Source organism: Melospiza georgiana, chromosome 12, assembly GCF_028018845.1.
Source record: "Melospiza georgiana isolate bMelGeo1 chromosome 12, bMelGeo1.pri, whole genome shotgun sequence".
In the NCBI taxonomy this organism is placed as follows: domain Eukaryota; kingdom Metazoa; phylum Chordata; class Aves; order Passeriformes; family Passerellidae; genus Melospiza; species Melospiza georgiana.
This window is the reverse complement of record NC_080441.1, coordinates 963,516-985,470: the sequence shown is the minus strand read 5'-3', so window position 1 is coordinate 985,470 and position 21,955 is coordinate 963,516. Positions and strand designations below refer to the sequence as shown.

The 21,955-nt window shown below is 62.6% G+C and overlaps 2 protein-coding genes across 2 annotated transcripts; both read right to left on the bottom strand.

Annotated features, from left to right (window-relative positions):
- Positions 1 to 324: 324 nt before the first annotated feature.
- Positions 325 to 6,421, bottom strand: NOX1 (NADPH oxidase 1). Its single transcript, XM_058032631.1, has 13 exons — positions 5,333 to 6,421; positions 4,230 to 4,325; positions 3,759 to 3,869; positions 3,058 to 3,142; positions 2,841 to 2,983; positions 2,579 to 2,760; positions 2,260 to 2,398; positions 2,080 to 2,172; positions 1,719 to 1,945; positions 1,478 to 1,640; positions 1,242 to 1,388; positions 918 to 1,042; positions 325 to 765 (listed from the first exon to the last, which is right to left on the bottom strand). The coding sequence occupies exons 1-13, from the start codon at positions 5,918 to 5,920 to the stop codon at positions 639 to 641; spliced, it is 2,226 nt and encodes a 741-aa protein (XP_057888614.1). The 5' UTR covers positions 5,921 to 6,421; the 3' UTR covers positions 325 to 638.
- A 74-nt stretch (positions 6,422 to 6,495) lies between these two features.
- Positions 6,496 to 12,727, bottom strand: XKRX (XK related X-linked). The gene is made up of 3 exons (XM_058032632.1): positions 12,420 to 12,727; positions 9,227 to 9,486; positions 6,496 to 7,819 (listed from the first exon to the last, which is right to left on the bottom strand). The coding sequence occupies exons 1-3, from the start codon at positions 12,710 to 12,712 to the stop codon at positions 7,074 to 7,076; spliced, it is 1,299 nt and encodes a 432-aa protein (XP_057888615.1). The 5' UTR covers positions 12,713 to 12,727; the 3' UTR covers positions 6,496 to 7,073.
- Between the last annotated feature and the right edge of the window lie 9,228 nt (positions 12,728 to 21,955).

Sequence of the window (21,955 nt, the reverse complement as noted above, 5' to 3'; positions counted from 1 at the left end):
TTTCCACGCCAGCCTGCACAGGGAGCGGGGTTTCCCTCTCTGCACCCGCTGGAGCAGAACCTGCTGGGAGCTGCAGTGGGAGCTGAGCTGGGTGCTGGGTGCAGGCAGGCTCTGGGGTGCCAGGGTGGCAGCGAGCCAATGCAGAGGGGGGTCTGATCCTGCACCCCAGAGGGTTTGCTATCCACCAGCTCTTCTATTGCAGCCCTGCAAGGGGCAGGGCGTGGGCTCCTTGTACCTGCACAGCTGAGGCACCACAGAGACTTTCATTACAAAGAAAAGGAAGTTTCATTTATTCTTATACAAAAGAGTGTTTAAACCCTGAGGGGCACGTTTGGCCCCTGACACCTGCAGGGATGCTCATGTCCCATCCCCATCCAGTGGTTCTGCCCAACCTGCTGGGCTCCCACGGCTTCCTGCTGCTCCAGCAGCATCACAGAACGTGGCTCTGCTTTGCACTGAGGGGCTGGGTGGAGCTACAGGCCCCTTGTACACCAGGACAGGCAGTCTTTGAACCTGGAATTTCTCATGGAGATGGAGTACCTTGCTGTGTCCAGCTTGGCTTCAGTGCATGCACACATGCTTCTCCCTGGCCTTGCTTTGGAAAGGCTTGAGGCAGTACAGTCAGGGTCCCTGCCCACTTAAAAGTTTTCCTTGTTGAAGTAGAATTTGACCTTCCTGGGGTCCAGGCTGGAGTGTTGGTGACAAGACTTCTGCAGGCTCTTTGCCAGGGCCTGTGGCCCACAGAGGAACACACCAACCACTGACCTGCAAACAGCACGGGCATGTCAGTGCCAGGAGGCAACTCAGGGAAAAGGGATTGAAAAGCTTTGTGGGCTCCCTGCCAAAGCCAGCCCAGTGCTGAGTGCCAGGGTAGGGGGCATGCCTCTAACATCCCAAATTCCCTGCTCAGCTCTCACCTGGGGTGGGCTGCAGCCACTGCTGCAAACTCCGTGTTCCACATGGGCCGCCCGAAGATGGTTTTGTGCCTGAGGCCCGTCACTGTGTCCGTAGCGGTGTCAAAGTGCAGTGCCACGTTGTTGGCCTGGGCAGGAGGGATGGTGAGAAGCCAGGCACCACCCATGAGCCCCCCTCCAGCCCCTCAGCACAGAGGAGCATCCATTGCTGGTCCCACCAAACACTGCCTGGACCTGGTGCCTGAAAGCCGTTGTCATGCTCGCCCCGCCCTTGCTGCCCACCCTGTGTGCCCCTCTCGCAGCCATGCCAGCCTGTGCTTGACTCACAATGCTGGTGTTCCAGCCAGTGAGGAAGAGGCGGTAGGTGAGGAAGTCAGCCTTGCCCGACTCAGCCATCTTCTGCTCCAGGGAGGCAAGCAGGTCGTTGAACCAGGCAAAGGCTCCTGTGTCCCGGCACAGCCAGTAGAAATAGATCTGGGTGCAGGGGGAGAGGGATTGCTCAGGGTGGAGCAGAGCCAGAGGAGGCAACCCACCGCTGGTGCCATCCGTGGGACGCTCTGTACCTTCTTGGTCTTGAGGGTCTGGTCACCCTGCTGGAACTTGTACCAGATGGACTTGAGGATGGAGGCGAAGGGGGTGACACCGATGCCCGCTCCAACCAGCATGGCCACCTCGTACTGGAACACGTCCTCGCTGGCTGTGCCGAAGGGACCGTCCACCTCGACCCTGGCCAGAGCAGGGCCTGGGTGAGAGCTACGGCCTCCCCAGACCCCTGGCATGACTGTTGGGCACTGCCCAGCCTACCTGGGCGTTTCCAGCTGGAAGGTGTTGATGAGACGCTCTGTCCAGTCGCCGGCTGCCCGGATGTGGATGGAGAAGAAGTCCTCCTCAGGTGCAGAGGTGAGGGTGAAGGGGTGCCACTCCAGTGCAGAGATGGCGGGGCAGTTGACAAAGATGTACTGCCCCACCTCCATGCAGAAGCCCTTCTTCTGCATCTGCAGCTCCAGCACGCGGGCGGGGTGCATGACCACCTGGGGCACGGCAGGGCTCAGTGCCCAGCCTGGCACACTTCCCGAGGAAGGGGCTGTGCCCGTGGCCCTGCCCGCCTCCCCATGGCCACTCCAAGGGGAGGAGCTGGCAGAGGAGCAGCTCCCGCACCACCCACCTTTTTGACAACCACCTTCTGCTGGGCACGCCAGACCCGCAGGAGCCGCTCAAAGACGTAGAGGATGATGGGAGCCAGAACCCACTTCCAGGACTGTGAGGATGGAGGAGAGCAAAGGATTGGGCATCCCAAGAGCCAGGGAAGAGCTTCTCCCCCAGGGCCACCCCACCGCTGCCCTACCTCGGCAGGGATGCTCCCGAACTCGGGGTCTTTGCAGCAGCTGTGGGTGCAGTTGTGCTCCCGCTGCGTGAGGTACTCTGCGCAGTCGTAGGGGTGCACCTCTGCCATGCTCTGCTCCGTCTGCCCACGCACCAGCCCGCTGCAGGAGGTGAGGGGTGAGCCCAGGGGCCAGCTCTGCCCCCAGCCAGGGCTGAGCCCAGGGACCACTCTGTCCTGGGAACGGCAGGTCACAGCCCCACTGCACTGGCACAGCTGCCCCCCGGGGGTGTGCGTGCCCTGCCCCTCGCTGCCCTGCCCTGGCAGAGCTGAGGAGCCTTACGCGATGCCGTGGATGACGAGGCCAGCGAAGTAGACGAGGAACAGGTGGTGTGTGTACCAGAAGAGCTCAAAGTAGTTCCTGCGGATGAACTCGGTGGAGGACGTGACCATGAGGATGAGTGCCAGCGTGATGATCACCCCCGTGAGCCCCGGGATGGTGGTGAAAGCCACGTACTCGACGGTCTGCGGGGGCAGCAGGGAGGGAGGGTCAGGGGAGCAGGGGACAGGGGTGCTGGCTTGCTGCATGCCAAGGCCACACTCACCGTGTGGTTGGAGTGGATGGGGTTCAGCCACTCGCCGCCCTGCAGGTGCATCTTGGACAGCACAGCGGGCAGGCTGCCGTCCGTGGCTTGTTGGCTCTGGTTGTAGCGCTCCAGGTTGAAGAGGTGGGCGATGGTGTGCACAGCTGGACAGGGCACAGGCAGTCACCACCAGGCATTCCCAGTCCCCACTGCTGCCCCATCCCAGTCCAGGGCATACCTGTGAGCAGGGCCAGCGCGTAGGCCACCAGCTTGTGGAAGGTGAGGTTGTGGTCCAGCTGCTTCCGCAAGGTCCGCCTGCAGCACTGCAGGGAGAGGCAGCAGGATGGTGTCAGGGTGGGACAGCGATGTCAGGATGGGACAGCGATGTCAGGATGGGACAGGAATGTCAGGATGGGACAGGGATGTCAGGATGGGACAGGGATGTCAGGATGGGACAGGGATGTCAGGATGGAACAGAGATGTCAGGATGGGACAGGATTGTCAGGATGGGACAGCGATGTCAGGATGGGACAGGAATGTCAGGATGGGACAGGAATGTCAGGATGGGACAGGAATGTCAGGATGGGACAGGATTGTCAGGATGGGACAGAGATGTCAGGATGGGACAGGATTGTCAGGATGGGACAGCGATGTCAGGATGGGACAGGAATGTCAGGATGGGACAGGAATGTCAGGATGGGACAGAGATGTCAGGATGGGACAGGATTGTCAGGATGGAACAGCGATGTCAGGTTGGGACAGGATTGTCAGGATGGGACAGGGATGTCAGGATGGGACAGGATTGTCAGGATGGGACAGGATTGTCAGGATGGGACAGGGATGTCAGGATGGGGCAGGGATGTCAGGATGGGACAGGGATGTCAGGATGGGACAGGAATGGGGATAGCTACGCTGGCTGTGCCACCACGGGACACTCACCGAGCAGGTACCCCGGAGGAAGGACAGCAGGTTGCGGCAGACGGGCAGCAGGATCAGCATGCTGTTGAAGTTGAGGCACTTGGCTGATGCTCGAGCCCATGCCAAGGCAGACTGGGGAGGAGAGAGGGGTGAGCACCACTGTCCTGTGGTGCTGTGCCAGGATGGGATCAGTCAGTGCTGAGCTAGGCTGGGAACTCGGATGGAGAGGTGCTGGGCTGCCATGGGGACTGGGAGGGGTGAGCTAGGAGAGGACTGGGAGGAGGAGATGCCAGGCTGGGCTGGGATGCTGCTGGGCTGAGAGCAGACAGGCATCAGGACAGGGACTAGCATGGTGCAATGGCAGGCTGTGGAGTGGCATGGAATGATGGTGGGCTGGAAGGGAACAGAACATGAAAGGGGCCTGGGATGTTGCAGCCCTCACCCCAGGGGCTCCTCTGCCTGGGCAGGAGGGTGCTGTGGGGAGCACCTTACCCCAAGGATGGCCCTGGTGTAGAAATAGCGCTCGTCCCGGTCAAAGAACAGAAAGTAGTAGGTGAAGAGGAAGATGTTGATGGCCAGCCAGGCTGCCTGCAGGGGAAAGGCACAGCCTCGTGAGGAACCCTGTCCCGGGAGCCTCACACGGCAGCACTCGGGGCTGGGTGCAGCCAGAGGGTGTCGGGACAGACAGCAGACAGCATCCATCCTGTTTCCTTGTGGGCTGCCCTGTCACGCACAGCGCTGGGACACGGGGTCAAAGGTGGGCAGAGGTGTGGAAGCCTTGCAGAATTGCTGTCTTGTCACACACTGCCCTGTGCATCACCAGGCATGAGGAAGGAGGAAAGGCAGAGCAGCCAACACCCGTGTAACGGGAGGGAAGGCAGATCCAGAGGGTGGTCAGGACTGTGTGGGGAAGATTCTGGGAGAAGAAGTTTCACAGGGAGCTGGCTCACCTGGCCCACAGCGCTGCTGTCCCCTGCCTAACCCCACTGCATCCCACACTGCCGCCTCTCACAAAAAATCTCTCACCGAATTTTTGCAGAGGTCCCAAAAAAAAACACCCAAAAAATTACACCCTGCCATGTATTTGGTTTTTGGCTGTTTTCTTTTTCTTTTTTAAGTAACTGAAAACATTAAAATAGCCCAACTGCCAGTAAACCCCATGTTCCCATGCATTCACAGCTCCTCACACAGCTCTGAGCAGCTGAGGGGGGCTGGCCAGGCAAGCTCTGTTACACCGGAGATGCTGCAGCACGGCAGATGGTCCCTATGGTGCCAGCTCCTCACCCTGCCACGAGCTCTCACAGGATCCTCCTCCTCTCACAAGGGGAGAAGAGGCACGTGGCAGGCCCCCAGCCAAAGCGGCCAGGCAAAGCAGCAGCGTTTTCAGGTTTTCCAGGACCCCCTTTCCCGTGAGCTGTGTTTTCCCCGAGACTTCAGGTCTGCAGAGCCCATCCCTCCCCTGGCTCCGGGGTGCGTGTGTCAGGGAGCACAGGGGATGCTCGTCTCTGCCCCCAGCCCGCCCAGGGCAGCTCGTCAGCCCCCATCTCCCCCATAAACCCCCGCACACGCCGCGGAGCCCCCAGCCCCAGACTCACGAGGACGGCAGCTGAGAACCAGTGGTTGACCAGCCAGTTGCCCATGGCGCGCTGTGCCCGCGCTGTGCCCGCGCTGTGCCCGCGCTGTGCCCGCGCTGTGCCCGCGCTGTGCCCGCGCCCGCCGCCGCTGCCCGGTTTTATGGAGCAGCGGGCGGTGAGACAGCCCCGGCCCGGGAACGGCACCCGGGACTTTCCCCGGAGAGCGCTTGGAGGAAATGCCGGTGCTTTCAAAGGCTCCTTCCAGGAGGGCAGGGCCGGCCCAATCGGCCAACAGCAGGACCGGCCCCTTGTGCTGGCCGGGGATGGTGCCCCCCGAGACCCCCCTGTGCCCCACGGCTGGGTCACACAGGGTGTCTGCCTGCTCCTCCCGGGCTTTTGCAACCTCTGAGGACAAAAAGGGGCGTTTTTGTAGGGCAGGAATTTCCTGGGAACAACTTGTGGAGGATCCATCCTGTTCTGGCTCAACAGCTCTGTGTTCCCTGGCCTCCCTCCCCAGCCTGCACGGCCCATCTTCCAGGGAAACCACCAAAGGAAGAGAAGCCTCCTGGGGTCACGGCGCTGCGCTGTGCCAGGATCCAGCCCGGGCATCCATTACGGGTGGGTGATGTAAGACCGAGCACCAGCGGTGCTGCACCTCCATGAGCCCCCAGGGCTGATGAGCATCCTCAGTCCAGCACCCAAACTGAGCTGACCCCAAAATGGGTGCTGGGGTGGGGGGTGTCACGCTGCTGGTTTGGGGCCAGGGTTCCTGGGTCCCATCAGCACCCACCCACAGCCACTGCTGTGCCAGCCACCCTTCCCCTGCTGCCTGCCCTCCCTGCAGGGCCCCGAGCCCCTGGGGTGTCCGGTGCTCCAGCTGGGAACAGCAGCCCGTGCTGGGCCCCTGGGCCTGGAGGAACAGGTCAGACAGGCTTGCTCCTTGCTGGCACGCTGCTCTCTGCTGGCCTGCAGCCACGGCCATGCTGAGGAACACAGGATGAGCCAGCCCCGTCCCACCGTGCTCCTGAACCTCCACAGAGGGGCTCCCCCATGCCCACTTCCCGCTGGCACAGCCCCATTCCGGTGCCTGGAAAGGAGTTTTACGTGGGCAGCGGGTGTGTGCAGCCGTGCCAGCCCCTGGGACCGTCCCCACCCTCCGTGTGAGTCACTGCCAGCACCCAGACTCGCAGTCACAGCAAAGTTTCTTTACTGCTTACAACAGTCCCAGTGGCACCCGTGGCCCAGGTCACCGTATGCACCATCGCAGCACTGGGGGTGTCGGGGCACCCCGGGGGCTCTGCACCATGTGGCAGCCAGCTGGCAGGGGCACCTGCCTGGGGCACCCCATAAGCCGTAGAATTGTAGAACAGTTTGGGTTGGAAGGGACCTCTAAAGGCCATCTAGTTACACTCCAGAGGTTGGCCGGGACATCTTCAACTAGGCCAGGCTGCTCAGAGCCCACCCAACCTGGCCTTGAATGTTTTCAGGGACGGCACATCCACCATCTCTCTGGGCAACACGTGCCAGTCCCTCACGACTCTCCTTGCCACAAACTTCCTTATGTCCAATCCAAATCAGCCCTCCTTCATGTTCATGAGTGGTCCTGAGCGGGCAAGCACACTCCTGTCCCCCTGCCCCGAGGGATGCGCTGGGACCTGCTGCCACCACCGCAGCCCCAGGCAGCACTCAGCCTGTGCCACGGGCATCCTCTGTGCTGCCCATGCCCATGCCCAGTGCGAGGCCGGCTGGAGGAGCCGGGTGCTCACACAATGCTGTGCCTCACGCCAGGCTCTGAAGGTGCCTCGAGGAACAGCGGGGTCCCCGCGGGGCGCCGGCGGCAGCACACGCAGTGCAGGAAATCGGCCACGTTGTGCCTGAAGAGCTGGCGGCAGGGGTGCAGGTACTGGAAGAAGAGCAGCATGAAGTAGATGCCCAGGCAGTAGCCCAGGAGCAGCTGCAGCACCAGCAGCGCCGTGCAGACGTTCTCGTAGACGTCAGTCTTGAAGAAGTACCAGAGGATGACCAGGGCCGTGTTCTCAGCCAGCCGGGCCACGTAGTACACGGCCAGGCGGCCCCAGTTCTGCGACTTGTCGATGAGGTCCCGGTCGGCCAGCTTGAGCTGCACGGCCGACCAGCAGAACATGTTGATGCTGGAGTAGAGCAGCGTGAAGGCGCACAGCACCACCACCGTGCCCAGGCGGCTGAAGTTCTTCTCGATGTTGTCGGGCAGGCGGCTGCCGCTGCGCCAGAACTGCACCCAGGGCAAGAAGAAGACCACCAGGAGGTTGGCCAGGGCGATGGGGATGATCCAGTGCTTGAAGACGGTGCTGAAGAGCACGAGGACGGCGACGCGCGTGGAGATCTCCAGGCTGCGCCACAGCACGATGCACAAGAAGGCCGGCGGGCGCAGCTGCACCTTGTAGTCGTCGTACTTGACCTGGATGGCCAGGATGTTGCAGACCAGGGCCCCGTAGGTGACTGACACCAGGCAGATGGCCATGAGCACGGCTGCGGAGGGACAGAGCGGGCAGTGAGGCAGCGCAGGGACCGGGCTGTGCCCTGCCTCTCCTCTGCCCGGTGCAGAGTGTGGGAAACCTGGGCTGCCAGTCCTGGTGAGAAGTACGGGGTGCCCAACACCTGGGCTCACAGCAGAAGGCTCAGCGTGAGCGCTGCCAGAACAGCTCAGGGATGGTGCTGACAGCCCCCATGATGAGGTGGCTGCTGGCAGCAGGAGGCTCAGAACCCAAAGGTTCTCCCTGCACCAATAAAACACAAACCTTGGCCAAACCAGAGCCATTTCTGTGCTTGGAGCGTGCCCCAGCCCCCTGCCCTGTGCAGGAACTGCTGCTCAAGGGTGAGCAGGGCACAGTCGGTGCTGCAGGGCCCCTCTGCCTTCACCCCAGCCAGGAGCTGCAGCACTGTAGCCCCAGAGGCACCCCAAGAGCCAGCCCCATCCCAGGGCTGCAGAGCCAAGGTCATTTGTAGGGAATGCCAGCAGCTGCTCACATTCAGCACTGCCAGGAGTACCATGGAGAGGAATGGAAGAGCAGCTGGTCCCATCCAGGGTGGCTGCCAGCTGCAGGCCTGAGCTGGCACTCCAGCTGCGAGGGAATCACCCAGAACACATCACTTGGTATTTACCTCCTGCAGCTACTGCTAGAGCAGCACTGGCACTCATTCTTCCTGTGCATCTGCAACTCCCCAAAATGCCTCTGCAGAGGGCTGTGGCAAATCAGGGGGTTTCTACGGGGCATCTCCTGGGCTTCCCTTTTCATGCACTGCTGTGGGCACAAGTGACAAGGTCTGGGCTCCCAGCACTGCTGGGTGAGGGCAGCTCTTCAGCCAGCACTGTAACTGGAATGGTGCAGGAGCACCCCTGTGTGCCCAGCTCGGTGCCAAAATGGGAGTTAAACGTTTGCTCTGGCATATCCACCCCCAAGCACATAAACATCCTGGGAGCAGGCGAGGGAGCCTCGGAGTGGGAGTGCTGGGCTGGGAGCTCTGGCTGCTGGAAAATGTGCAGAAATAGATGCAGTGGGGGGACTTGAGGGAAGCCAGAGCCTGCAGCTAGATGGAGAAAAATGAATGGAGACTGGAGCAGGCTAGGACAGGGACCTGACCCTCTTATGAGACTGGCACTGGCTGGATGGCTTGGCTCTGGAGGGCAGATATGAGCACGGGGCTGGGAGCAGAGCCCGGCACCTCAGCCAGGCCTACTCTCTCCCAGTTTGCATCAGTGCAAGCAGGAAAGCAGAGAGCTGATGAGTGCCCAACATTTGCGGGTCGTGCTGCACGTCTCAGGGAGCCCAGTGGAAGCTGTGCCCAGGAGGGACTTTTTGGACGGCCTGGATGTCCCATCAGCATGAGCAGCCGAGGAGCTGCCCCGGGGGTTCCTCCCTGGTGGGGAGCCCTTACCTCGGGCGGCAGGGACGTACTTCTCGAGCACGCTGATGTAGAGCTGCAGGGTGAGCTGCGGCGTGGAGCCCAGGAAGGCCTGGATGACGGCCATGCGCTTGAAGGCGTTGCGGTGCGTGGCCAGGCGCCGCTCCGAGTGCCCCACCTCCTGCTCCAGCTCCAGCTCGTAGCCCTGCCGCAGGCGCCGCTTGCGGGTGATGGTCACGTAGGGCTCCTCCTCCCTGCCCGACCAGCAGTACACCACCAGGGCCTCCACGCACCTGTGGGACACGGCAATGTCACCCGCCGGCCCTCCTGCCGTCCTGCCCCAGCACCTCCAGCCCCACCCGCCGGTGCTGCCCAGACCCCACTCCCGAGCGCTGCCCGGCCGCTCTGGGCACCTGCCCGAAGCGCTGCGGGCACACCAGGGCCGTGGACATGGCCGTGGCTGCTCCTCTGCTCCAGCACTCATGGTGATCTTGGGTACCAGGGGGCAACAACTGCTCCAGAGAGCTGCTGGAAGAGGTGCAGCATCCCGGGTACAAAGCAGCGACCCTGCTGGGAGCTGCAGCTACAGGAAGGTGTTGATCACCCTTGGGTTCTGTTTTCCCAACCGGCAGAAACCTCTTCCTCTAAGCAGAGGCAACAACAGAAACTCTGAACTATCTGAGCAGACTATCAGAGATCTCTTTGATCTCTCGTTCTGAGCAGAAGAAGGCTTCCACACTTCCTGCCTGCTGGGGACAGCAGGAAGGAGGGCGCAGGGTGAAGCCGTGTGTGGTGCGGGCAGATAAGGGAGAGTTTCCTCAGCCCCTTCTCTGCAGGCCCCACTGTGGCAGGGCTGGGGCTCTCTGCCCTGCCTGCAGGGACAGCGACCTCAGCCCCTGCACAGGGCCAGGGAGGGTGTGCACGGCCACAGGGGATCAGCTGGGCTCTGCCTGGGCACCGGCTGCCTCTGGGACCAACAGGACACCATTGTTTATGGTGCTTATCAGGACAGCACAAATTGCTGTGGATCAAACCCAAAAGGAGGGAGGGTTTAGGATAAATTCTATTGACAGATCGAGCCAGCACTCATGGCTCATTGCAAACTCTAACGGGAAAACAGCTTCATCCCAAAGGCCCAGCCTGAAGGGCAGTCCCAGCTGGCTCCCAGTGCCCCGCCAGACCCGAGCAGCGTGCCCCGGGCAGCCCCGGCTGGCTCCCACAGCAGCTGGGCAGCACCGCCAGCTCAGCCCGCCCCGCTGGTGTGCTGAGAGTCCCAGCTGCTGTGGGCAGCACAGGCTGGCAGCACAGGCTGGCAGCAGCGGGCAAGGAGGCTCTGGAGTCAAGCCGTGGTGACAGGGACACATCTGGTGCACTGCTTGTTCCCGGTGGCACAGGAAGCCGTGGTGGTTTGGGAGCCTGTGGTACAGAGAGCCCAAAGCGTAGCGGCTGGGCTGCCCTTGGGAAGGAGCCTTGGAGATGGTGGCTGTGCCCTCTGTGCCCTGCCTCCTGTGTGCCATGGCTGTGCCCTGCCTCCTGTGTGCCCTGGCTGTGCCATGCTTCCTGTGTGCCATGGCTGTGCCAGTGCCTCATGTGTGCCCTGGCTGTGCCCTGCCTCCTGTGTGCCCTGGCTGTGCCCTGCCTCCTGTGTGCCATGGCTGTGCCCTGCCTCCTGTGTGCCCTGGCTGTGCCCTGCCTCCTGTGTGCCCTGGCTGTGCCATTCCTCCTGTGTGCCCTGGCTGTGCCCTGCCTCCTGTGTGCCCTGGCTGTGCCCTGCTTCCTGTGTGCTCTGGCTGTGCTGTGCCTCCTGTGTGCCATGGCTGTGCCATGCTTCCTGTGTGCCCTGGCTGTGCCATGCTTCCTGTGTGCCATGGCTGTGCCAGTGCCTCATGTGTGCCCTGGCTGTGCCCTGCCTCCTGTGTGCCATGGCTGTGCCCTGCTTCCTGTGTGCCATGGCTGTGCCAATGCCTCCTGTGTGCCATGGCTGTGCCATGATTCCTGTGTGCCATGGCTGTGCCATGCTTCCTGTGTGCCATGGCTGTGCCCTGCTTCCTGTGTGCCATGGCTGTGCCAATGCCTCCTGTGTGCCATGGCTGTGCCATGCTTCCTGTGTGCCATGGCTGTGCCATTCCTCCTGTGTGCCCTGGCTGTGCCATGCTTCCTGCATGCCCTGGCTGTGCCCTGCCTCCCGCATGCCATGGCTGTGCCCTGCCTCCTGTGTGCCATGGCTGTGCCATGCCTCCCGCATGCCCTGGCTGTGCCCTGCCTCCTGTGTGCCATGGCTGTGCCATGCCTCCCGCATGCCCTGGCTGTGCCATGCCTCCCGCATGCCATGGCTGTGCCATTCCTCCCGCATGCCCTGGCTGTGCCGTGCCTCCTGCAGTGCCTCCTCATGGAGCAGGCTGCCCGGTGATGACAGCCCGGGAGGCACGGCAGCATTCCCAAGGAATGAGGGATCAGCTTGTGCAACACCCATCCACCCCCTCACCGTCCTCCTGGCACAGCCCAGTGCCCCGCGGCCCCCGTGCCAGCCCCACTCCTGCACCCAGCTCCCCTCCATGTCCCATAACCCGCCGAGTCCCGCTCCTGGCCCTGTGCAGGACACCCCCAATCCCACTGTGTGCCCAAGAGCGTTGTGCAAAGGTTTGTTGAGCTCAGACAGGCCAGGTGCTGTGCCCACCTCCCTGGGGAGCCTGTTTGAGATCCGCACCGCCCTCTCTCTGGGTGTAAAACCTTTTCCTGATATCTAAAGTAAACTTCCCCTAACTCAGCCCCATACAATGTCAGTATTCACCCCGGAGCACCCACCGGGGATTCCCAGCACAAGCACAGCCAAACGATGGCAAAACCGAGAGGCTGAGTGAATGGCTGGCTGGGACTGAGCGGAGCTTTCCGAACAGCTGGGACACAGTGGAGGCAGAGCCGTGTCCTGCCCGGAGCGCGCTCCAGCAGAGGGGCAGCACCGGCGGGCAAGGGGTCCCCGCGGGCCGGGCTGGAGGGTCGGGGCGGCGGCAGGGGCAGCTCCGGGCAGGGCACCCGGGGTGCCCGTCCTGCCCGGCACCGCTCCCCGCTCGCACCCGCTGCCCGCGCCCCTGCCAGGCCCCGCGCCTTGGTGCCGGGTTACCGGGGGTGCCCGGGGGTGCCGGGGGTACCGGGGGTCCCGGGGGTGCCGGGGGTGCCCGGGGTTCCCGGGGGTACCGGGGGTGCCCGGGGTCCCCGCCGCGCTCACCTGATGACGGGCCCGAGCTGCAGCAGGTGCATGAGCAGGACGAGCGGGCGGTCGCGGCTGAGGTCGCGGTGCACGAAGATGAGGGTGAGCTGCACCAGGACGGAGGGGCAGAGCACGAAGAAGACGGTGAGCGCCAGCCAGAAGCGGTCGTCGGAGTGGCCGTAGGAGAGGCAGAGCACGGCGGCCGCCGCCCCCTCGCCGCAGAACAGCGCCGTCGAGAAGACGATGCCGAGCGGCAGCTTGGCCCGCGACGGGGCGGCGGCGGGCGGGCAGCCCCCGCTCGGAGCGTCCATGGCGGCCCCGGCCCGGCCCGGCCCGGCCCGGCCGCTCAGCCCCGCCGCGCCGCCATCCCGGGCTGCAGCGAGAGACAGAGCCGCGCTGCGGGGCGGGACGGCCGGGGCGGGGCTCCCCCGCCGCACCGCACCGCACGGGCCCCGACGGCCGGCCCTGCTCCGGGACCGGCACCGGCACCGGCACCGCTCCGGGACCGCCCCGAGCCCCGCGGCACCGGCACCGGCACCGATCGGGGACCGCCCCGAGCCCCGCGGCACCGGCACCGGCACCGATCCGGGACCGCCCCGAGCCCGCGGCACCGGCCCCGCTCCGGGACCGCTCCGGCACCGGCACCGGCACGGATCCGGGACCGCTCCGGCACCGGCACCGGCACCGGCACCGATCGGGGACCGCTCCGGCACCGGCACCGCTCCGGGACCGCCCCGGCCCCGCCGAGCCCGCGGCACCGGCACCGGCACCGATCCGGGACCGCCCCGAGCCCGCGGCACCGGCACCGCTCCGGCCGAGCATCCCCACCGGGTCCGTATCCTCCAGCCCGAGCCCCCCGGCTCCCGGTGCCGCAGCCCTGCCCTGGCCGCCACCCTCCTGCTCCGGGACCCCCTCGCTGCTGTGCCCTGTGCCCACCAGGTGTGGCGGTCCCTGCCCAGGACAGCCCCTCCTGCCCCTCTGCCCCGCACCCCTGCCTCGGACCGGCACCGAGGGCTCCCCATCCCTGCAGGGAGCAGCCCCATGGCCAGGACCCACAGCCCAGAGCCCCCAGAACCCGCCTCGGGACTCCCCCTCCCCAGATACAGCAGGACGATCCCCGTGCTACCCCTCGAGTGTGCCCTTGAGACTTTGGAGCCCTCCCCAGGACCCCCCTGTCAAGTCCAAGCCCAATCAGTTCCTGGCAGTTGCCAACACAACAAACCAAGGTGCAGCAGCACATGGAGGGTCCCTCTGGGGCAGAAATGTCAGGTAGCCCCAGGGACACTGGGGTCCCAGTGCAGGGCAGGGAGGGTGCCAGTCTGGATGCCAGCCTCGCCTGAATCACACAGCTGCCAGAGAGCAGCACCTCAGATCTGGGGCCTGACCCCAGCTCCAGAGCCAGAAATGGCAACACACTGCCCAGAAATGGCACCACACGGCCCAGAAATGGCACCACATGGCCCTGCTCTCAATGGGCAGCGTGTGGAGGGAGGGCATTGTCAGGGCAGGAGCCTGGTATCTCAGATTCTGGTATCTCAGAAGATAAGCTGTGTCAGGGACACGCTCCAGGTGTGAGTGCCTGCTGTGTGTATGGAGATTTGGGAAGGTTGTCACACAGGAGATGTCTCCTGTATCTTGGATGTTCCTCCAGCTGTGACCTTGTGCTACAGCTGAGCGAGAGTGCTTTTCCCATCACCTTCAAGGACCCGCCCTGGAGATAACGGGATGTGTGCACTCACTGACAGAGCCAAACCTCCCAGCACTCAGCCCCCTCGCTCCTGTCTGTCCCCCCCTGTCCCCCTGCCCGCGGTGGGAGCACGAGGCTGGCTGGGCTGTGCCCACTCCATGCCCATGGGGTCCCTGCTGTGCCCGGCTCACGCTGCCCCCAGCTCCAGCCCTGCCCACCTTTCCCCAGGAGGGCTGGGGTGGGCACAGGAGGAGGCACACACGCTGAGCACCCACTGCCTGGCAGAGCCCTCAGTCAGGATGGGCACACACTGCCTGGCAGAGCCTCAGTCCAGCCTGGGCACCCACTGCCTGGCAGAGCCCTCAGCCAGCCTGGGCACCCAATGCCTGGCAGAGCCCTCAGTCAGCCTGGGCACCCACTGCCTGGCAGAGCCCTCAGTCAGGATGGGCACCAACTGCCTGGCAGAGCCTCAGTCCAGCCTGGGCACCCACTGCCTGGCAGAGCCCTCAGCCAGCCTGGGCACACCCTGAGCTCAAAACCTCCCAAACCACACACACCAGAGTTTCCCCATTTCACCGGGCTGGAAGCATTTCCAGGGCTATCAGCTTATCAGCAGGAGCGCTGAGAATAAAAGAGCCTGAGAGTCTGGAGGCCATACCTCCCCCAGCAGCAGCTCCCACACAGAAGCCATCCCCGTCCCTGCAGCTGCTCAGAGATGCTCCTTCCAAGCTGAACAGCTGCTTTGGGAAACCACAACCCCCATGAGCTCATGGGCCTGGCCTGGCTGGCGGGGCCGGGAGATCTGTGTGTGACCACTCCGCTCTGGTACGACAGTCACATATTTTCAGGCTGTTTTTGGAAAACAGCCTCTCAATAAGAACCTCTGGCAGGGCCCAGGGTGAAGGCAGCAGCGTCCAGGCTGAGTGGAGACGGTGGCCAGCCGGGTGGGAGCAGAGCGGGGCAGCAGCTGTGCCTGGCTGGGTGCTCAGCCAGCGACAACACATCCTGTGGCACTGCCAGCTGCACCCACGGCCCTGCGTGAGCAACAGGCAGCGTGCCGTTTGTACCATTTATGCAACTTCCACTTAGCCAAATTAAAAGCATTCCCAGGAGTCTGGCAGGTCACCAAGCCCTCGGCTGAGCAATGCCTGGGCTTCGACTCATCATAGTTTTAATTTCAGCTTCCCCTGCTTCGTGACGAAATCCTTAAGAGCAGCTGTTTAACAAGCAAGAATTCCAGCCCTGGATCCGTAAGCCCCAGCAGCCAGCAGGAGGAATGGAGAGACAAAGCCTCACAGCGTTTTCCACACCAGTTATTATCCCATTTTGTGTCCCAAGCAGGGAGCAGCAGCAGCTGTTCCTGCTGTGAGTCACCTCCAGAGCCTGACCCCACCTGTCCTCCGTGCTGTAAACAGCAGACAGGCCATAAAAGTGATGTGGGTCACAGATAGCATCAGCAGAGCTCCTGTCCCACTGCCACTCCCTGTTCCTGCCAACCCCACACCCACACCTCTGCCTGCCAGCCCAGCACAGCCGGGGCTGCACAGACACCCTGGGACAGACTGGGAGAGAAACTGTCTGAGCCAGAGATGCACAGACACCATGGGACACACTGCCACAGAAACTGCCTGAGCCAGAGATGCACAGACACCATGGGACAGCCCTGCCACAGAAACTGCCTGAGCCAGGGCTGCACAGACACCCTGGGACAGACTGGGAGAGAAACTGTCTGAGCCAGGGCTGCACAGACACACTGGGACAGACTGACGGAGAGAAACTGTCTGAGCCAGAGATGCACAGACACCATGGGACAGACTGACGGAGAGAAACTGTCTGAGCCAGAGATGCACAGACACCATGGGACAGCCCTACCTGAGCCAGGGCTGCACAGACACTCTGAGACACACTGCCACAGAAACTGCCTGAGCCAGAGATGCACAGACACCATGGGACAGCCCTGCCTGAGCCAGGGCTGCACAGACACAAAATCACAGAACCATGGAATCACAGAATCACAAAATCACAGAATCACAGAATCACACAATCACAGTATAACGGAATCACAGAATCACAGATTCACAGAATCACGGAATCACAGAACCACAGATTCACAGAATCACAGAATCACAGAATCACGGAAACACAAAATCACAGAATCACAGAATCATGGAAACACAAAATCACAGAATCATGGAAACACAGAATCACAGAATCACAGAATCACAGAATCACAGAATCTCCTGAGCTGGAAGGGACCCACAGGGATCATTGGGGATGCCCAAGGCACCAGCCTGAGTCTCACTACCACGTGCAAATGTCAATTTTCCTGCCTCCACAAGGGCCTGCCCTGCCCTGGACAGTATCCCATCTTCATTAATTTCTTAATCCCAGCCTCCATAAATTTTTTTTATTAATCCCAGTGTTCACAGAGCCCACCTTGCACCAAGGGCAGTGCTGGTGGTGGCTGCCCACTGTGTGAAAGCCCAGGCTTTGCTGTGCAGCTCTCCCAGCCCCTTGGATGTGCCAGGGCACTCGTGTGTGGGAGCCTGGGCTGTGCGTGGGGCGGGAGCAGCTTCCTCAGCGGCTCTCAGTCCCAAAATAACCCTGTCTGCTTTGCACACGCCTGCCCGGCGGCTCCGCTCCTGTAAAAGGAGAAGAGAAAATTGTTTGGGAAAGGCAGGGAGCTCCGAGCCAGGCTCTTAAAGGGCCCAGGTGGGGAGAGCTGCCAGCGGGCTCCCCCAGCTCTGCTCTCCGGGACCCAGAGCAGGCACCACTCCCAGGGCGCTCGTTGGAACGTGCCCAGCGCGCTGCTGCCTTCCCAAATACGGCCCTGCACACGGAGAGGAGGCAGCAGCAGGCTGTGGGGCTGGCCGGGCTCCTCAGGGCTGGAGCTGCTCAGGAGCTCAGCCTGGGCTGGGCTGGGACGCCACAAACCCAGCTGGGGCCAGGCAGTGACAGTGGGGATGTGGCTCAGCCCCATGGGCTGGGTGAGGGGGCAGTCACACAGGGTCCCCAGCCCGATGGGGGTGTGAGAAGGGGACACAGTTCTGTCCCTCAGTGCAGCCACACTGCCCAGGGCTGGGAGCTGGGTGAGGGGGCAGTCACAGTGTCCCCAGCCCGATGGGGTGTGAGAAGGGGACACAGTTCTGTCCCCTCGGTTCAGCCACACTGCCCTACAGCAGGGCTGGGAGCTTCCCAGCAGTCTGTGAGCTGGGAATTTTTGACTTAGTTTGGAAATACCTTTGCAAATGACTGGTTTCCACAGCCTAAACTGTTTGGATTTTGTGTTGCTTTCACAGCAACTCAGCTGTATTTTTCCCTGCCCCAGCAGTCTGTGGAATAGTTTCTGATTGGGGAAATATTTATTCCATTTGCTTCATCATACAACTGCTTTCAGCACTCCAGTTCCTCATGCAGCCCCACTGTGACCCTGCTGGGAGGGACTCAGGTGTCTGTGCTGAGCACCCCATCCCTCCAAAGCTCAATTCCTCATGCAGCCCCACTGTGACTGTGCTGAGGGGGACTCTGGTGTCAGTGCTGCTCACCCCATCCCTCCAAAGCTCAATTCCTCATGCAGCCCCACTGTGACTGTGCTGAGGGGGACTCTGGTGTCAGTGCTGCTCACCCCATCCCTCTAAAGCTCAATTCCTCATGCAGCCCCACTGTGACCCTGCTGGCAGGGACTCTGGTGTCAGTGCTGCTCACCCCATCCCTCCAAAGCTCAATTCCTCATGCAGCCCCACTGTGACCCTGCTGGCAGGGACTCTGGTGTCAGTGCTGCTCACCCCATCCCCCTAAAGCTCACTGGGGGCTGTGCTGAGCCCACTGGATCTGGGCACGGGCTCAGTGCTGCCAGGGGATGCTTGCAGGCACAGCACTGGCCACGCCAGCTGCCTAACATTGCAATTCTTTAACAGGAAAGCAGAGTTACCTTTGGGTGCATTTACAGATCTTTGTGATAATTACACATTTTGGAGTCATGCCTCCTTGGCTACAATCCCAGCACAGGCAGTGGGCGATGCTGTAACACTAAACCAGGCAGGAAGGGTTAAAATTACCTTTAATTAACTGATTCCCTGGCGCCTGCTGTAAGAGTATACAGCCCTGGCACAGTGCTAACCCACCGGCAGTAGGAGGAACAGTTTGTAGTCTCCTCTCCCCCATGCAGGAAGGCAGCAGGAGCACCAGAGTGCTCCCAACAAAGCCGGTGCAGGGGCCTGGGCAGGGCCTGTGGCCATGGCAGGGGCTCCCAGAGCTGAGGCACGGGGCAGGGCGTGAGGGGGCAGCTGGCCCTGCAGCAGGGAGCAGAGAAACAGAGCCAGATGCCAGCCTCTCGCAGAGATGTGTGTGTGCTTTGGCTGGGGAGCTCCCTGCCAGCAACGGGGTGAAAGGCAGACAGCTCCTGCCTGCCCCTGCCCCTGCCCCTGCCCCTGCCCCTGCCCCACCACAGGGCGGTGGCACCGGCTGGGGGAGCAGGGAACCCTCTGGAGGAACCATCTCCCACACCCACAGGAGCTCGGGGAACGGCTGCCCACAGTGTTTGCCTGGCAGCGGGGTGCAGACCATCCCCGTCCCTGTGCCCTGCCAGCAAAGCTCCCCGGTGCCCCCGTTCCTCAGCAGGAGCTCAGGGTGTCACAGGCTGTAAATACCCCGTGCTCCCAGCCTGGCTGGGGCGTGTGCTGTAATTAGCTGCTGGGATTTGGGAGCTGCTGTGATCCGGGGTTATGGTGAGCCACCGGCAGCGCTGTGCTGGGATTTAAAGGGACAATGTGGCTGTCTGCATGCCGGCCAGCTCGGAGCTGTCGTGTCACACATTGAACACACATTGAACTCCCCTCAAAGCCTGTGCGTGTCCTTGCCCACCACAGGTCCCTTTTTGGGCAGGGTTGATGCAGTTCCAACAAAGCAGAACAGCTATATGGAATTGGTAATATTTCTGCCAGCACTTTGTGGTCTCTGCCATCGCCTCGGCTCTGGTGCCAGCTCAGCTCGGGGCTCTCCAGGCTGCAGCAGCCCCTGTTGCTGTGCCCTCCGTGTTCCCTTGCAAACCCTCATTGCCCGGCTCCCAGCTCCCCAGCTGCCCCCAGCCCCGCTGCTTGCCCGGGGTGCCGGGGGGGTTCCCTTTTCCCCGTGTGCCCCAATGTACTCACGGGCTCTAGTGCGGCCAGGGCAGGGCAGCCCGCCAGCCCGCGGCCGTCTGCGCCTCTCTGCTGCCCGCGGCTCCTCCTCGCTCCTCTCCTGCGGCTCCCAGCGGGCAGGAGCAGCCCCCGAGCACGTGCTGCCTCCTGGGCAGCGATGCCAGGCCGGGCCGCCGCGGGCACTGCCCTCCCTGGGGCCGCCGGCACCACTGGGGGCTCCAGCCCAGCCCGGGGCACGGGCTGCTCACAGCCCCGCCGGGGAACATCCTCATTCATCTGCCCGGATGGCAAATTCTGCCCGAGTTTCTCACCTGGCAACAGTCACCAAGGGAACCGGAACGGCTGTGGCTGGTCCTGCTGGCACCGCCCGGGGAGGCCCGGGCACCTGGCAGGGCTCTGAGGGTGGCTGCGCCCTGGGTGGGTGTGGGGGCACAGGGGCAGCGCCCACGCCTGTCCTGGGCACCGCCCCAGCAGAGCTGACAGCAGAGCTCACAGCAGAACCCACAGCAGAACTCACAGCAGAACTCACAGCAGAACCCACAGCAGAGCTCACAGCAGAACCCACAGCAGAACTCACAGCAGAACTCACAGCAGAACCCACAGCAGAGCTCACAGCAGAACCCACAGCAGAACTCACAGCAGAGCTCACAGCAGAGCTCACAGCAGAACTCACAGCAGAGCTCACAGGAAAGCTCACAGCAGAACTCACAGCAGAGCTCACAGGAAAGCTCACAGCAGAACTCACAGCAGAGCTCACAGCAGAGCTCACAGCAGAGCTCACATCAATGTGGGCTCAGCCCTCGTGCCCCTTCCCTGGAGCTGAGTGTGGCTTTCACCAGATTTGGGGTGGATTTTGAGGTTTTCCTGGCTGTTGATCCTGTGTGTGTGTGCATGGCGTGACCTGGAGCTGCCTCAGGCTTCTGGGGGGTTCCCTGTGCCCAGCTCTGGTCTCACCAGGGATTTTGGACACTTATTTTGAAAGCAGTGGCGCCCCAAGTGTTCAGAGATGCCTGGATGCAGGATGCACTGGTGCCAGAGGGAGAGCAGATCCTGCTGCCCCTCAGGGCCGCCTGACACACGGCCCTTCCCTATTTATAGCACCTGTGGTCATGCTAGTGCACATTCCTGTCCCTGCTGGGCTGTCCCTGCAGTGCCACCCCCACACACAGAGGCAAGAGCTGACACTTGGAGCAGATCATTACAGCTCTCATTCAGCTATTCTGCAAAAAGCATCGCAGCCCACGCTGGGTGTGAACCTGCCCTGCCCACTGCTCCCTGCAGCCTCCTGGCACAGGCACAGACCGACTGGGAAAGGCCACCAGGATGGGCACGGGGAGGTGCTGCCACTGCCCTGCCATCACCAGCACAGGGGCGAGCAGTCACCCCAAATGTGGCACCTGGCTGTGATATCAGAACAGCAGCTTCACCAACCATTAACCCTGCACGGCTGCCTGCCCGTGGCGTGGAACTGGGTGGAACTGGGGCCCCTCCCTTGCCCAGGACGGGCTGAGCTCCCAGCAGTGTGTGGGGCTGAGGGAAGGGCCTGGGGCTGGGGAGAGCGCAGAGCCAGGTCACAGGGGCTGAGGGAAGGGCTTGGGGCCGTGCCCATCCTGGGCTGGCACCCTGGCCCAGGGCAGCGTCTCGGCATCTTTGGCTCGTGGTTGGTGCCCAGCTGGTTGAGGGGGTGCTGCTGGTGCTGGGTGCTCTGGCACAGCTGATGTGAGGCTGCAGGCTCCCTGTTTGCCCCTGGGCATGGCTTTTGGAGGATCTTTGTCCCCTTGACTCCACTGCCCCCTCGCAGAGCTCCTGCAGCTCACACATCCCAGTGTGACTCCTCCACACACACCAGTGGCAGCCAGCCAGGGAGGGCAGCTCTGGCTGGGAAAAGGAGCAGGAAACCTGAGAAGCGAGATAAGAGCTTCAGAGATGGACATCGAGGAGCTGGCCCCATTTTCCTGCACTCCCTGCCCCACGGTCTGAGGGTCTCCACCAGGCAGGCTCCTGCTGGGGCTGGCTGCTGTTGGCACCCCTGGGGGCACAGGGCCTGCTGCCACTCAGTGCTTTGCAGGGCACAAAGCACACACGGTGAGCAGTGCTGTCCCCAGCCCGGCTCAGAGGGGACCCTGGTGGGCAGCAGAGCTGTGCTCACATTCCCTGGGAGGGGCTGCACACAAACATCAGAGATGCTGCTCCTCAGAGGACCCCCCGGCTCAGCCCCCGGGGCTGTCAGGCAGTGTCAGTGGGGTGGGTGGGTCACCCCAGCAGCAGTGGGACACGGGGTTCACTGGGGCGGGTGGGTCAGTGCCACCCAGCGTGGCAGTGCCACCACAGCCCTGTCCCTGCGGCCACTGGCCTGGCCCGACCCACCCGGATTAAGGAGCCTGCAGGAGTAAGTAATTTAAATCCAGATTAGGTTTAAGCAGCTGCTACGCAAAGGGCATGTGAGCAGAGGCTGCGCAGCGGGGATGAGCAGGTGAGACACTGAGTGGCACCCCTGATGAGCAGGGTCTGTGCCCATGGGGCATTGCCCAGGACAGATTTTTCTCCAGGTTGGCGTGTGCACACCGGACTGGAGGCAGCAGTGCTGTGCCATGGGACAGGGCACCCAGGATGAGATGTTCCCTGGCATGAAGAGGGAGCCCAGAGGAGGATGAAGCACAGGGACACGCTGGGCTGCTCACGTCGTGGGGGCTGCAGAGGGGCTGCCCCTCGGAGCAGGGCTGCACACC